The sequence below is a fragment of the Mastacembelus armatus genome, chromosome 14 (genome assembly GCF_900324485.2).
Source record: "Mastacembelus armatus chromosome 14, fMasArm1.2, whole genome shotgun sequence".
NCBI lineage: Eukaryota > Metazoa > Chordata > Actinopteri > Synbranchiformes > Mastacembelidae > Mastacembelus > Mastacembelus armatus.
This window is the reverse complement of record NC_046646.1, coordinates 9,675,133-9,688,936: the sequence shown is the minus strand read 5'-3', so window position 1 is coordinate 9,688,936 and position 13,804 is coordinate 9,675,133. Positions and strand designations below refer to the sequence as shown.

The window sequence follows — 13,804 nt, the reverse complement described above, 5'->3', positions numbered from 1 at the left end:
CAGAAATAAAAAGATCATTTATATTTGTTTGAAGAAAATATGTTTCGAAGACAGGTTTTGTTGTCTACAGCCCTTCTCAAATCAGAAGATGAGAAAAAATCTGAGTGCACATCGTTAGAGAAGAAAAGCAATTCTTTGATCTATGGGGACAAACTAGGATCTTTGTCATTATCTTGTTTCATTGTCAAATTTGAGCAAATACTATAAAAAGTACAAATTCTGCCACAATGAAACTTGAATACTAAATACTGTAAATCCCAACATGCTCCATATTCTGTAAAACACAGAAATAGACAAAGATTAAAAAAATAGCACTTTATTAATTTAAGCATTTATCAGTGTACAACATATTATTACTATAATATGTAATATATATATATATATATATATATTACTACTATTTACAATAGGTAACACATAGATTAATATATAAATCTGACTACATGCACCAGAAACACTAGTGTAAACAGTGTAAACACAGAAATGACCACTGCTTAGGTCTGTATTGCCAGACCAAACCTGTCTATTGCTGGAAATCTTGCCCTAATTAAGGAATAACATCACATCATGACATTATTTATATTCATTCTTGTAAACGTGAAAATCTAACATGAACAGCCAGCTGATCATGGTTTGAGTGAATAAAAGATAAAACATAACCTAATGGAATTTCTGTCGTTCACACCTGAATAAGGATTTTATTCAATAAGTCAGTTTTCATTCAAGTCGAACAGCTACAGCTTCCTTATAGCGTGAACTCTCGTAAAGCATGAAATCCACCTCTGGGGCATGTTGATAATGTGACCATGTGTCCCTGAAACAGTTTCAGACTCTCTTTCGCACCTCGGCTTACTGCTCTCCTTTTCCATCCACAAGTCACACTGCATCGTGGTGAAGGCCAGGCTGCTGTGCCTGTGCAGCCGTGTCTGAAGAAAACAGACACCGTGAGGTCAAAGTGGTGACTCCCAGCACTGTTGAGCCCTGGTCACACCTCGTTTAATTTGTTCATATGTCACAAACATCACAATGTTCCAGGAGCCCAGTCGCAAGAAAGAAGGCATGAACCTAAAAGAAAGAATTGAAAGAAAAGTAAAAAACTGATATAAACTTGATATTTCTAGTAGTTTGCAGTACTTTGGTTTGCTGTCTTGCTGGGGTTCATACCCTTTATAGAAGGCAGTGGGTCCTTCATTTTTCAGCATGGTGAGAGCACAATTGATTGCACTGTTGTACTGGCCACCCCCTGAGTTCATGAACCGTGTTTTGACTACATCCACAGGAGAAGCCACAACTGTTGTGCAGAAGCCTGCACCAAAGGCGGATGTGAAGTGGCACGGCAGGTTGTCTGCAGGAGGAACAGAAGCAAAGTCACATCGTTTCACAACATTTTGCTGTTTTAATTGTTTCAGTATGTGAAACAATTCAGATTTATAACACCAGGTTACAATAATTTCCTCTCACCTGTCATCAGGTCATACTTCAGGATGAGTTCTTTGATCATGTCATAGGTGACCAGCTCTGCACAGTTTACAATGGCATTACGAGTGATGTTGGGCATGCAGCCTGGAAGAAAACAGAGGGTGGCTCAAAAACCAGTGGAAGCAGTTTTCATGGAAAGTAATAAATGGAAAGTAATAAATATGAGGCTTTTTTTTTTAATTTAGAGGAAAGTGGCAAGCACCTTTCCAAAGCCCACGTACTCCCTCATCTCGGGCGATTGTCTTGTAGGCGTTCAAGGTGCTATTGTATCTCCGTCCACCATCAGCCAGTCGTATCTGGGCTTGGAAACGCACTTTCACCACATCTGTTGGTTGTGCAAAAGCCACAGCCATGGCTCCTGTGGTACTGCCCGCCATAAGCCGAGTAACAATCCCAGCACCTGTGTAGCATGTGAACATCAGTCACAATGACTCAGCAGGAGAGAAACCTCCTTTTGTTGAACACAAGATTTCTCAGGTTATAAAACTCACTCTCAGTGCCCCGAGTGTAGAATTGCTTCATGGAGTCATACAGGCCAATTCGGACAGAGGCGAAGCTCATCTGTCTCTGGAGTCCTGCCACCAGTCCATTGTAAAGACTCATGGGCCCCTCTGTGCGTACCATGGTGCTGATGGTCCCAAACACTCCACGATACTTTGTTGTACTGGCACCTTCAACTTTCCGAGACTCTCCCTGAATCTGGTCAATCACAAAATAACAGGTTTTATAAGATTTATATATATATATATATATATATATATATGTGGAACACACTGCGTAATGCTTTCCAAATTATTGTGCATCTGACCTGTAGCCTGACTTTGGCTGTATCTAATGGAAAGGTGGCGAGGTCAGCAATGCAGGCTGCTGTGCCTGCTCCAAAAAACTTGACTGCCGCAGAGGGCACCACATCTTTGGGTTTCATGCCAACCATTTCTGCTTGTGCCGCAAATGGAAAAATCTGCTCCTAATGCTGTTTGCCCAAGACCTTTGTGTATATCACACCAAAGACATCAGGTTAGCATATTGAATGTATTAGCAACATTTAAAATGGCCATGCTAAACATTATGCCTACCTGAAAGTGTGGGTAGACCAAAGTTTCAGGTCTTCTCAAGTGCACTACTTTTTAGAAGTCGCTCTGTACTGTCAATACATGAGGCCATAAACTCTGTTTGCAATTAGCCAGTCAGGATACCACAGTCACTGAAAAGACAAGTATTATCATTAACCTGTGATCCAAGGAGAGTCTGGATTTTATAATTATGATGACTGACTGATACACTATACTTGAGGGTACAACAAACAATCATGCAAAAACATATATACACACACACACACACACACACACACATATATATATATATATATATATATATATATATATGTGTGTGTGTATATATGCGTGTGTGTTTGTGTGTATAGTATTTATTGTTAATTTTATAAATAAATGATTTACATAATTACCTGAATAGTTTTCCATGAAGTTATAATCCAGCACAATGAAAACAATATATAGTCCTTTAGGCAGTCAGTCCTGTCAGTGTCCTCAAACACCGTGTGCTTCAGTGAGTTAGAACCTCTCCAATTTATAGGCACCTTTTTCACAAAGGTGACAGCCTGAAAAGAAGTGCACACCTGTTTTCTGACTCTGATGTTTACCAGAGCCTGCAAGTCACAGATGGATATTTGATCACTTGTTGATCTCTCCTAACAGCGTCATTACGGTAGCCTGGTATGGGCTCGCTCTATGAGCATATACACAATTAGCTTATATTCATCTCATGAGACAGTAAAACTTATTTGCTGACATTATTGACAATTGTGAATATATTTAGCTCAGTTTAGTTTTGAATTGTGAGCTTGCAGTTTATATAAAAATTTAACTTCAACCTTTTGGCTCATGCTTTTACACTGACATAGAGGATCATGCCTCATATGGGATGATACAAGGAGGTGGCCAATCATTCAGAGAGGCCTGTCTGGATTCCCTAAATGTTTTCATGGGGCACTTGACTGATTGGCAAGAGGTCTCTGGTGGGTAACGTATGCACTGCATCCTTTCCTTCCCAAAACAAAATGCAAAACTAGTTCAGGAGTTTTAGGCATTCATCCACCCAAGTTACAAAATGCTTCTCAGTCAATCTATACAATAAATGACAGTGGGTGGATACATAGAGCATCTTTATGCAATCATTCAGTGCATTGGTCCAGGCAAACTATAGCAGAACCCAAACAGAGGACAGAATGTTGAATGGAAAGTGTTGGAAAGAGGGATGCTCCCAAAATTGTATCACTAATAGTTTCTTCTATAGTACCAGTGTTTTCTCTATATCATGCTTTATTATCTGTTTTTGCTTTATACTGTGTGTCCCTGAGAACATGCAGAAACATTACTATGCAAAGACACAATGACTTCATATTCCATGTGACAAGTTTCCTAAGACCCCTGAAGTTGTTTTTGTAAACAAGGCAGAAAAAAGGCCTGTCTTGGAAAATGTCTTGCACCTTTGACCTATGACACATTTTCCACTATTTCCACTTTTAACTACTTAGAAGTAGCAATAGTAGTAAAAGTAGTTGTGGTAGTAGAAATAGAAGTATGTTTTTAAATAAAGCAGACAATGAAAATTAACTAAGAAATTAATTAATTTTAGATACTTCCGAAAAAATAAGATGTGATTGCGATTGTGTTTAGATTAAATCTGATAACATTTTACTGATCCCCTGGCGGGGTATTCAGGTGTTACAGCAGTAAGCAAAAAATGTACAATAAAAATAAAGAAACAAATGATTATGATTATGATTATGGAATTATGATTCCTTGTTATAGGTGGCAAAGAGACTGAAGGTAAAAATGTCCTTCAGCTGCTTAGAAATTAGTGGATTTTCTTTATTTTCTCTAATTCACAGGACAGCAGTGGGAAATAGTTAGGACTTAAATCCAGCATTCTCCGGCATGATGAAAGGGGCCACTGCTTTCACCACCTGCTTTCTTCAGCTGACGCTAAAAACAGGTCCTGGAGAACAGACTGTGAGTAACCTTTAGCACACAGACCAGTAAACACTGACTGGGCTGGCTTCAACCAGCCTGCTGTGACCTCCCATACAGCCCGTGAAACTGAGCAGGAGGCCTGACATCACAAGTGTGATATTTTCCTGTACTTTGAATACCATGAACCTTGAGTCAGTACTGTGAAAAAGTTCAGCTGTGTGACACTATAAATAAATACTGTTACACTACAAATAAAGTCAGTCACTGCAGCACTTTGTCAGTAAAGCTCAGTAGGACAGTGTGGACCAACATGTCTGTTTCCTCAAAATATTTAACTAGTTATGTGGTTAAAGAGGAAGGACAAGAAAATAACTTGTGTGGAGTCAAATGGCACAAGATTTAATATATAATAGGTTACAGAATACAACTGCACTGAATATAGCCTATTTTTTTCTACACCCATGACTGCCAGTAATGTTAGTTTTGTTTGATCTTTAAGAATATTTTCTAAATAATGAATCTTGTTCATGACATGAAAATGTTCAAAATGTTCCAGACATGAGCTTTTCGGGCCTATAATCAAGCTGATCAAAAGCTTTTGGAATTCAGTTTTGCCATACAGTATTGCACTGGGACAACAAATGGCTCCACATACTGAACTGAATGACTCGCTCTTTGCTAATTGTTAATGCTTCAGCTGGCTTTGTCTTTCTTATAGCTCAGTTTGTCTTTCAGATTTCATTGGGAGGAAGCAGAAAAAGAATCTGTGCCCTGTGTCACTTAGTGTCTCTCACGAAACTGAACAGCAAAATATAAAGCTACACCAAGAAATATGCAAACAGTTCAGATTATAATCCCAAAATGCAAAAGAAACATGTAGTTATTCCCTAAATAGTTTGCCATAAAAAATTATTGCCATAGAAAGAACATACACTAGTAGGTTTAACTGACTGACACTAAGCTGAGGACAACTGCAGGATAACCCTGGTTCTACATTTCATTAGTGAATAAATTGAATATCCTCCAAATGATCAGTGATGGCATCTTTAAGTTTTTAAGAGCAAAGTGAGCAGCTACATTCACCCACGTTTACCTTTATCTTCACCTCCTCTTCCCTGAGTCTGCAGCTGTCATGCTCCTTATGTAACCATATTAACACATCTCCCATTGAATAACAATAACTCTGATTATAAGGATGAAAGTACAGCTAGTGTTTAAAAAGCTGCTGTTTCCAGTGATCACAATCACACCTTAACACTTTTTGATTGTTTCTTATTATTATTAATATTACTATTATTTGATATTTTTCAAGAGGTCATCAACAGTAAGGACACACTCCTGCTTTGTACTTTGATTTGTTCCTACTGACAAGCAGTCTCCAGTGGGTTTGCCAGTGGCAAACTTTAGAGTACAATTCCATGAAGGTCGAAGGTTCATGACAGGCATTATTTTCAAAACTCATTGCAGCAAAGGCATCCTGATTTTTGCCTCTAAAAATACATTTCCTATGATGTAACTTCATAATTTTATTAGACCTTTGCTGCCCGATAAATGCCCACATCTTTCAACCTCCAGAACCCTACTCTGTATATATAAGATTGTCCAAAAACATGCTGGGGCTATTGTTATAGTCATTGTATCTATTTATAATAAAGGTGGAAAATTACAGCATTATCTAAATCTCTTTTGATGTGAGTTTTTATGGAAAACGAGCTTAGACAGCACTTTCCTTCAAGAGCACTTTGTACTATATGCCTGTTCACCCATACTCACACACCAGTATTGCAGCCACCAGGAGCAACTAGGGGTTCAGTGTCATATCAAAGTGACCAGTGATCTTTTGCATGTTTAAATTCTTTTATTTCTACCCCTTAGACGATTCAGCATAGCTGAAGTGTTCAAATTTTATAAAATCATAGATTTGTAGAGTATAATATTCATTAAAAGCTTCATATCTGCAGTGGGCACAATATGGCCTGTAGTCAGTATTCAAAGCTGGCAAAAATGCAACCAAAATGAAGTATCTATGGGTCAGTGATGAGAGTAAAGCCATGGGGTTCCAAGATATATCATGGAATTAAAAGAATAATTAAGAAAATAAAAAAATATATTTGTTTACAATCAATTGTAACTTAAAAAATAAAACTATTTTTAAAAAACTTAGAGGAAAAACTCAAAGGCTGCAAATGACTGATGTCGTGATGCTGTAGTCACTAGATGGCGGTGTGTTGCTCTAAAACACCTTCACTAAACTGCTGAGAAAGAAAATCAAAGAAGAAGACACGGACCCAAAATAATCACAGTAGCAGCAGCAGCAGCAGAAGAAGAGTCGCGCTAACTGTTAGCTTGTCGGACAATCGTAGTTAGCGTCAGCTGAAATTTATCTAATGCTTGGCTAGCGGCGGTGGAGTTGTCGAAGAAAATCATATGCTGCGAAGGAGAGGGGCGGTCATATTAAACAGCTCCCTACTTTCGACAACATGGAGAAACAGTTACATTTGAACCTGTTAGCCTCCAGACCTCCTATGGCAGGTGGTTTTCAGTCCAGCTCCAAAATGAAAATGGGGTGAGTTAGCTTGTCACTTAGCATGTTGGCTTTGGGGCCAGCGATGTGTTTAATGTTATCTACCATTATACCAGCTGCTCTCTGTTCGTATAGCCGCAGGGTGGGAGGGTAACGTTATCTCTGTGGTTTGTTAAAGCACAGTGCCGCTGAACTAGCCAGGCCAAGTTAACGATAGAGTTTATACCACAGCCCCAGATTGTGTCTAATGTTGTAAAATCCACTTGGTGACCCGACCCGACCCGACCCGACCCGTACCTGTAATGTGAACCATACTTTTTAATTTCAGGTTGAAGTGAAGTAGCATCCATAATAGCTGGTCTGAGATCAGCAGAGTGCGTCACTTGTTGTTGACGATGCAAAGTGGCTCAGAGGAAACTGGTTTTGCGGTAATGATCTGTCCCGTTGTTGACAGTCATCTGTCCCAGCTCAGCACAGTCGGGAGATATGACAGCTCCGACAGTGTGAAGTTGGTTAAGTTCAGTGCAGTCTGGCAGCTTTTACTGGATTAGCTCCAGCTACAGGGACTGGGCCACATTCACTCTTATTGCATAATGTTTCCATGAATTCATTGCATAACATGATTGTACATGATCACTTGCAATTGCATCTTTTTATTTAATGTGTTAGCCATGCTAGGGATCAGATGAGACACAGACTAGTGTGTGTGATGTTTAGCTTGTCTTGTCTTCGTACAGGCCTGGACGAAAGAGAGATTTCTCCCCTCTGCCCTGGAGTCAGTACTTTGAAACCATGGAAGATGTTGAGGTGGAAAATGAGAATGGCAAAGATATATCCTTGACTGTTATCTATCTTTTAAAATAATTATGATTTACCTACATTCCCCACTACCACTTACGTCCTGTCATGTTACGTGTTGCCTTGACTGCCTTGAACATCTTCAGAATTTACTGCAGTGGTTCCCATGGTCCTGTGCTGCTCCTGCTCCATGGAGGCGGCCACTCGGCACTCTCCTGGGCAGTGTTCACTGTGAGTACTTTTAATTACAGAAACTCTGTAACCTGAAGAAAAACACAAAGGGTAAAGTAATCACCAGTTTTAAACATTTACACAAGTGGTAATTTCAGTTTTGTGCTGTTTTGTGTGAATATGTCTTTGTAGGCTGTGATATGCAGCAGGATCAACTGCAGGGTGGTGGCCATGGATCTTCGAGCTCATGGTAAATATTTATAGTCTCAGGACTTGGGCACAGATTTTATTCCCAGTTTAGTAAAAGGCGATCTTATTATTTTCTGTTGAAAGCAAAATAACACAGTAGAAGGCATTTGTTTCAACCTAAGATAGTTTAAGTTGCAGGTCCAGCACGACAGATAATACAGAGAAGTTTGATCACATCCTTTCCCACCTGTGATTAGAGGACAGTTCTCCCAGACAGAAACTCCCCTAGTACCATCACAATTTAGCATTTTTATGAGCTTAGGTAAGATTAGCTTTTCTGTCTTCACCTGCAGGCGACACCAAAGTGAAAAATCCTGAGGATCTCTCTGCAGACACAATGGCGAAGTAAGTTGCTGTGCATGCAGTTAAGTTAGATACTGGGATTACACACTTTAAACAATGTGACTTTGCATCACAGAAAACATGGAAAACCAGAGACTGTAGCAAGGATCCTGCAGGCTTGGAACAGTAATTAAAGAAAAATGGAGCATAGTGTCAAGTTTGATCAGAGTTTGGAGGGTTCCTATGGTATTACTGGAGGTCTGTTTAAGCCTTTAAAAAATGATTATACGAGTCAAGTTTCTAAGTCATTATTACATAGATAAGCCAGGTTTCTTACATTATAGACTCATCAGTATTACCATTAACAGGGTGTCCTTGTTTTCTTTCACAAGGGATATTGGCAAAGTGGTTGAGGTGCTCTATGGAGAGAACCCTCCTCCGATCATGATTATTGGGCACAGCATGGGTGGTGCCATTGCAGTTCACACAGCCATTGCCAATCATATACCATCCCTGCTCGGCCTCTGTGTCATTGATGTTGTGGAAGGTAAATGTACCTTTTCAAAGTGGAACTAATAGTATGTGTATTATACTACTACTTTAAATTAGAGGTACATTTATATGGTAAATATTCATAAGTGAATAAAATCCAAGTGTTGATAATCTCAGTATTCCTGTGTGTGTTATTGACAGAATTTGTAATTACTTTCAGGTACAGCAATGGATGCTCTGAACAGTATGCAGAATTTCCTCAGGAGTCGGCCAAAGACATTCAAATCTCTGGAGAATGCCATTGAGTGGAGGTAAACATGAAACAATGTCGTTGCTGCATTTCGGACGAAAGATTGGATCAAATGCTAGAAAACAGTGTCATAAACATTGTTTCATAAAACCAATAGGAACTTCGTTTTTCAGTGAATGGCTTTACTTTAAGACCTTCCATTCTTGGAATATGAAGCTTGACTTGCATCAGTCTGGTTCTCCTCTACAGCTGTTCTTTTCTTTTGCGGTCAGTGTGAAGAGTGGCCAGATCCGAAACATAGAGTCAGCACGTGTGTCAATGGGAGGACAAGTGAAAAAGTATGTCAGCTCTCTTTCATCTGTACATTAAATGTGCCATGGGTTTCCAAGGTTTATTTTTCTACTGTTCTGCCAATGACAGATGTGAAGAGCCCACCAGCAGCCCAGGCGTCTCTAATAGCATTGGTGAAGGTATAATAGAAGAGGAGGAGGATGAAGAAGTGGAAGAAGAATCCAATAAGAAAAGAATGAAAGATGATGATCAGGAGGTTCTCTCTCTCACTCCTTGTCTTTTCGATGCAGCATGTATGTGTTGGAAAGAAGTTGAAATGTTTTTAAAAAGACTGATGTTTTCCATACAGATGAAAAAGGAAAGCATCTTCACCTGGCGAGTGGAGCTGTCAAAGACAGAAAAATACTGGGACGGCTGGTTCAGAGGCCTGTCTGCTCTCTTTCTCTCCTGTTCTGTGCCAAAACTGCTTCTGCTCGCAGGTTTGATTTCTCACAGCTTCTCCTACTGAACCTTAATTATTATTTGGTACTCCATGCATAAAAAGTGTCTGGATAGGGAGTTTTGATGAGTTTCTGGGGCAGTCTTGCTAGTGTGGATGAATACAAATGATATGAAGTTAATTTTGCTATTAACTGCACAGTTTCACCCTTGACTTGTCTCATTGCACAGGAGTGGACAGGCTTGACAAAGACCTTACTATTGGACAGATGCAAGGTAAGGAGGACAAATGGAGATTTTCTGCTTATTTTACGTTTCATTCAAGTTTGTTGTCGTATTCTCGTTAATATAAGACACAATATAACGGACAGACCTCAATCACACCCATGTACTCATTATTTGTTCACAGGGAAATTTCAGATGCAGGTCCTCCCTCAGTGTGGTCATGCTGTTCATGAGGATGCACCTGAAAAAGTAAGTGGTGTTTTTCTGAACATACAGTGTGAGCTGCATGGGCTGTCCCATGATAGTTTGGGTTAGTTTGCATCTCTGGCTTTGTTTGTTCAGGTGAGTGTGGATTCAGTTCATTGCCAGTTTTTTTTTTTTTACTTTTTAAACCTAATCCGTTTCCTCCTGTTGCTAGGTAGCAGATGCTCTAGCAACATTTATGGTCCGGCACAAATTCACTGAGTTTAAGGAAGGATACCTGTGGTAAGTGAATCTCCTGTAAAACATCATTTAAAACATGTACAACTTCAAAGAAGTCAAATGTTATATTCAGCATAGCAATCATGTGACATGGGTTTTATGTGGGATAAGGGACATTAAAATGTTGACCAAAAAGAAGTAAAAATGACAGAGGGTTATCCATTCAAAGCTTCATGTGGTTTTAACATAAGGCTTTGAAGTGGCAGCTGTTTGAGGTCAGTGTTTGGTTCTTTTGAAGAAATATTTAGTTCCATTAGATGGTAATATTTTGTTTGAAAAATCCACATTATCTTCTTTCACTCTCTTATTTTGTATTTTTTTTTTTTTTTACAGCTAATTTACAGTTTCTGGTCTAAAAATATCAAGCAGCCATAGAAGAGATGTTTCAAGATCCATCGACATTCTCGTACAATTTAACAGCAAATTAAAGAAAATATAACAAGCTTTATTATTATAATTATTACTGTTATTACTATGTTGCTTTTGTTATGTAGATACTTTGCCTTTGCTTTGCCTTATTTTTATTTTGAAACACTGAGATTTGATTGTATTTACTTTTTTTTATTTCTGAAATGTAATGCTCATCTTGTTAAATGTTTTATTTTGTGTGCATCATTGTTACTGTGTTTGTAATGTCAAACAATAATTAAAGGTGGATGCAGCAAACATGATCTGTGGTTGTATATATTAAAAGAACGTCATGGTGATTTTAAATGTGGCAGTGATTTTAGGATTAAAGGTGTTTAGAATAAGTGACAAATGCATCTCAAATATGAGTTTATTCTAATGTTCTATGCATCCCTGCACTTTGCTGAAATTCACATTTTCTGCACATGAAATAATATAAACAGTCTGTGATCACACTTGTGGATGTAATAATGTTTTGAAGCAGCAGGACTTTTAATCCATAGAGAGGAAGTCCAGTTCATACTAGCTGCTGTTTAGAAGGCACCATGGACTGTTGGTCTCTTCAGGGGACATGAAAGTGAGTATTGATGGCAGTGTTTAGTTTAGGCCAACAGGAATGGTCTGCTGGGCCTTTATTCTTTCTCACTGCCCCATATAAAAACAAAGATTTGCTAGATTAAAGAAAAGCTTTTTCAAGCCACTGATAATATGAAACTTTGTGAATGAAAATTCCTTCCCCCATCCTGCTCTATTCTCCATTACATGATATTTAAGTATTTTTAATTAAATTTGTGTGGCATTATTGTATATATATATATTTATATATGTGGCATTATTGTATATATATATTTATATGTATTTTAAAGCTATGCAGTTAATAGTGATTTGAAAATCATCCTTTGTGTGGCTATGGATTCTTTGTGCTGATTAAATGGGTTCTCATCCACTGTGCAGCTCCATTTTCATTTAGATTTTAGCTTGATGTAAAGTCAGTAATTATAGTTCTTAAATTCAGTTAATTTTATAATGCACAGCTGTGTGATAATTTATATATGACTTAACAACAAACCAAGATTCACTTGTACATTTTTTCAGAATTGTAGCTCATACAGTAAATGACTTTGAGAGGTTCAAACAGAAGCACTGAAGCCTTTAAAAGTTCATTTTTAAGAGCATCCCGAAAAAACCAAGACCTCTTATGCTGCAGCCGATTAAGGAAGGTTAAGGATGCGGCGGAAAGATTTGACAACCAAGATGTGGTTGTTTTTAACCTTTATGACAAAGGTGACATGTTTCTCTGCATGTGTGTGATATAGACTCCAGGGAATTAAATTCAGCTTTTAATTGTTCCTCCATGGAGCAACACAGCTGGAAATGCTGCAGTGATGTGCAACATAAACATCTGAATTATTAATAAATCTTAATGTCCTCCACAGAGCTAAAGACACATCACTGTGGTTTCAGTCTGTAAACAATGATGTGTACAGCTCCAACACAAGAGCACAAGGCTTGTACGGTGCATGTGGAAGAAAAATGATACATCAAACAAAGTTGGTAAATGTATAAGTGTCAGTATCGTCTCATGTATTTATGTACTCACATTTTGGTATAATGATAGGCTATTCTGTAAAGAGTAGAATGTGTGATCTACTTCTTTTCATATTTAATAATCCTATTCATGTATAACCATCTGGCGTATTCATGGACGTTAACATTTCTATTGTATGTCTTTTTCAAGGCTGCAATACGCCTTTTACATCAGACTCAGCCTCTACCCAGAGCATCTTCGAAAAGATTTATGCAGCTTTTCTTAGGTGTCGCCCAAGCCACAGCCCCAGATCAGGACTTTGATCTTTGATAGTTTCACTTAATATTCTTTACTTTATATACATTTTTAGTGTAGCCTGAAAGTGTCGGATGAAGTTTAGGCGAAAAAGGGCAGATTGCAGCAACATCTATTTTCAGATGGCAGATGGTTTTCATGGCCCCTAGAGGATGAATGATAATAACTTGTCCTGTCTGTGATATAGCTTTATTGAAAATTGAATGTGTTACTAAGATCAAAGATTTATTTAAACTAAAGCTTAAGCTTTGCATATTCTTAAGATGAATAGTCAAAATGCTCAAACTACATCTAGGCTACACACCTATATTTAATCTGAATCTAATGTCCTGCATTCACAAAGTATATAGGGAATACAGCATGTTCTGCTATCAAACAAAATAGGACACGGTGCTCTATTTTAGTGAATAATTGTTATTAAGAACAACACCTTTTTTCTAGTGATTACACAGTATGGTACAAGTTGACCACAGTAATACACAGAATGTATTAGGAGCATAAAACACTAAACATTTAAATCCTGTATTTAGGGTGGAGTTAGACCTCAGCAGATGTTAAGGAGTCAGTGTATTTAAATTTTCTGATTGCTTTTAGTCACTTTACATGCCTATTTTGAAATAACAAATTCCATCTGAGTACAATGAACGACTTAAGCCTCTGATTACACTGTCTTAGATATTTTAGTTTACATGTACACGTGAAATCAAATTGTTGTTACTTGAAATATGAATGTACAGTATTTTACACTATATCAGTATAGAAGTTATGAAGTTACAGTCAAAAGCGATAACAGCATGATGTTACAGGGTGATAAGACACATTTTCAAAGCATAGTGTTGTAATGAGTTCACCCTTTTAGCCAGCAGATGTCACCTTTG

General features: G+C 38.1%; 2 protein-coding genes across 2 annotated transcripts; one reads left to right on the top strand and one right to left on the bottom strand.

Annotated features, from left to right (window-relative positions):
* Positions 1-300: 300 nt before the first annotated feature.
* Positions 301-3,143, bottom strand: LOC113142899 (mitochondrial uncoupling protein 2-like). Its single transcript, XM_026328249.2, has 8 exons — positions 2,945-3,143; positions 2,556-2,683; positions 2,288-2,467; positions 1,971-2,178; positions 1,682-1,879; positions 1,462-1,563; positions 1,165-1,345; positions 301-1,065 (listed from the first exon to the last, which is right to left on the bottom strand). Exons 3-8 carry the CDS (start codon positions 2,411-2,413, stop codon positions 951-953), a joined length of 930 nt encoding a protein of 309 aa, XP_026184034.1. The 5' UTR covers positions 2,414-2,467; positions 2,556-2,683; positions 2,945-3,143; the 3' UTR covers positions 301-950.
* A 3,616-nt stretch (positions 3,144-6,759) lies between these two features.
* ppme1 (protein phosphatase methylesterase 1) lies at positions 6,760-11,346 on the top strand. Its single transcript, XM_026327508.1, has 14 exons — positions 6,760-7,038; positions 7,734-7,827; positions 7,933-8,025; positions 8,158-8,215; positions 8,508-8,559; positions 8,889-9,043; positions 9,209-9,299; positions 9,511-9,576; positions 9,659-9,785; positions 9,879-10,008; positions 10,199-10,243; positions 10,377-10,441; positions 10,611-10,678; positions 11,009-11,346. The coding sequence occupies exons 1-14, from the start codon at positions 6,953-6,955 to the stop codon at positions 11,010-11,012; spliced, it is 1,134 nt and encodes a 377-aa protein (XP_026183293.1). The 5' UTR covers positions 6,760-6,952; the 3' UTR covers positions 11,013-11,346.
* Positions 11,347-13,804: the final 2,458 nt, after the last annotated feature.

Bases quoted from the DNA above. Each gene is read 5' to 3' on its own strand.
- ppme1 (XM_026327508.1), top strand. From the start codon at position 6,953: ATGGAGAAACAGTTACATTTGAACCTGTTAGCCTCCAGACCTCCTATG. The intron at 8,026-8,157 runs GTGAGTACTTTT...ATGTCTTTGTAG, and splicing joins TCTCCTGGGCAGTGTTCACT to GCTGTGATATGCAGCAGGAT. The intron at 10,244-10,376 runs GTAAGGAGGACA...ATTTGTTCACAG, and splicing joins TACTATTGGACAGATGCAAG to GGAAATTTCAGATGCAGGTC.
- LOC113142899 (XM_026328249.2), bottom strand. From the start codon at position 2,413: ATGGTTGGCATGAAACCCAAAGATGTGGTGCCCTCTGCGGCAGTCAAG. The intron at 2,179-2,287 runs GTCAGATGCACA...GTGATTGACCAG, and splicing joins CAGCCAAAGTCAGGCTACAG to ATTCAGGGAGAGTCTCGGAA. The intron at 1,564-1,681 runs GTGCTTGCCACT...GTTTTCTTCCAG, and splicing joins AGTACGTGGGCTTTGGAAAG to GCTGCATGCCCAACATCACT.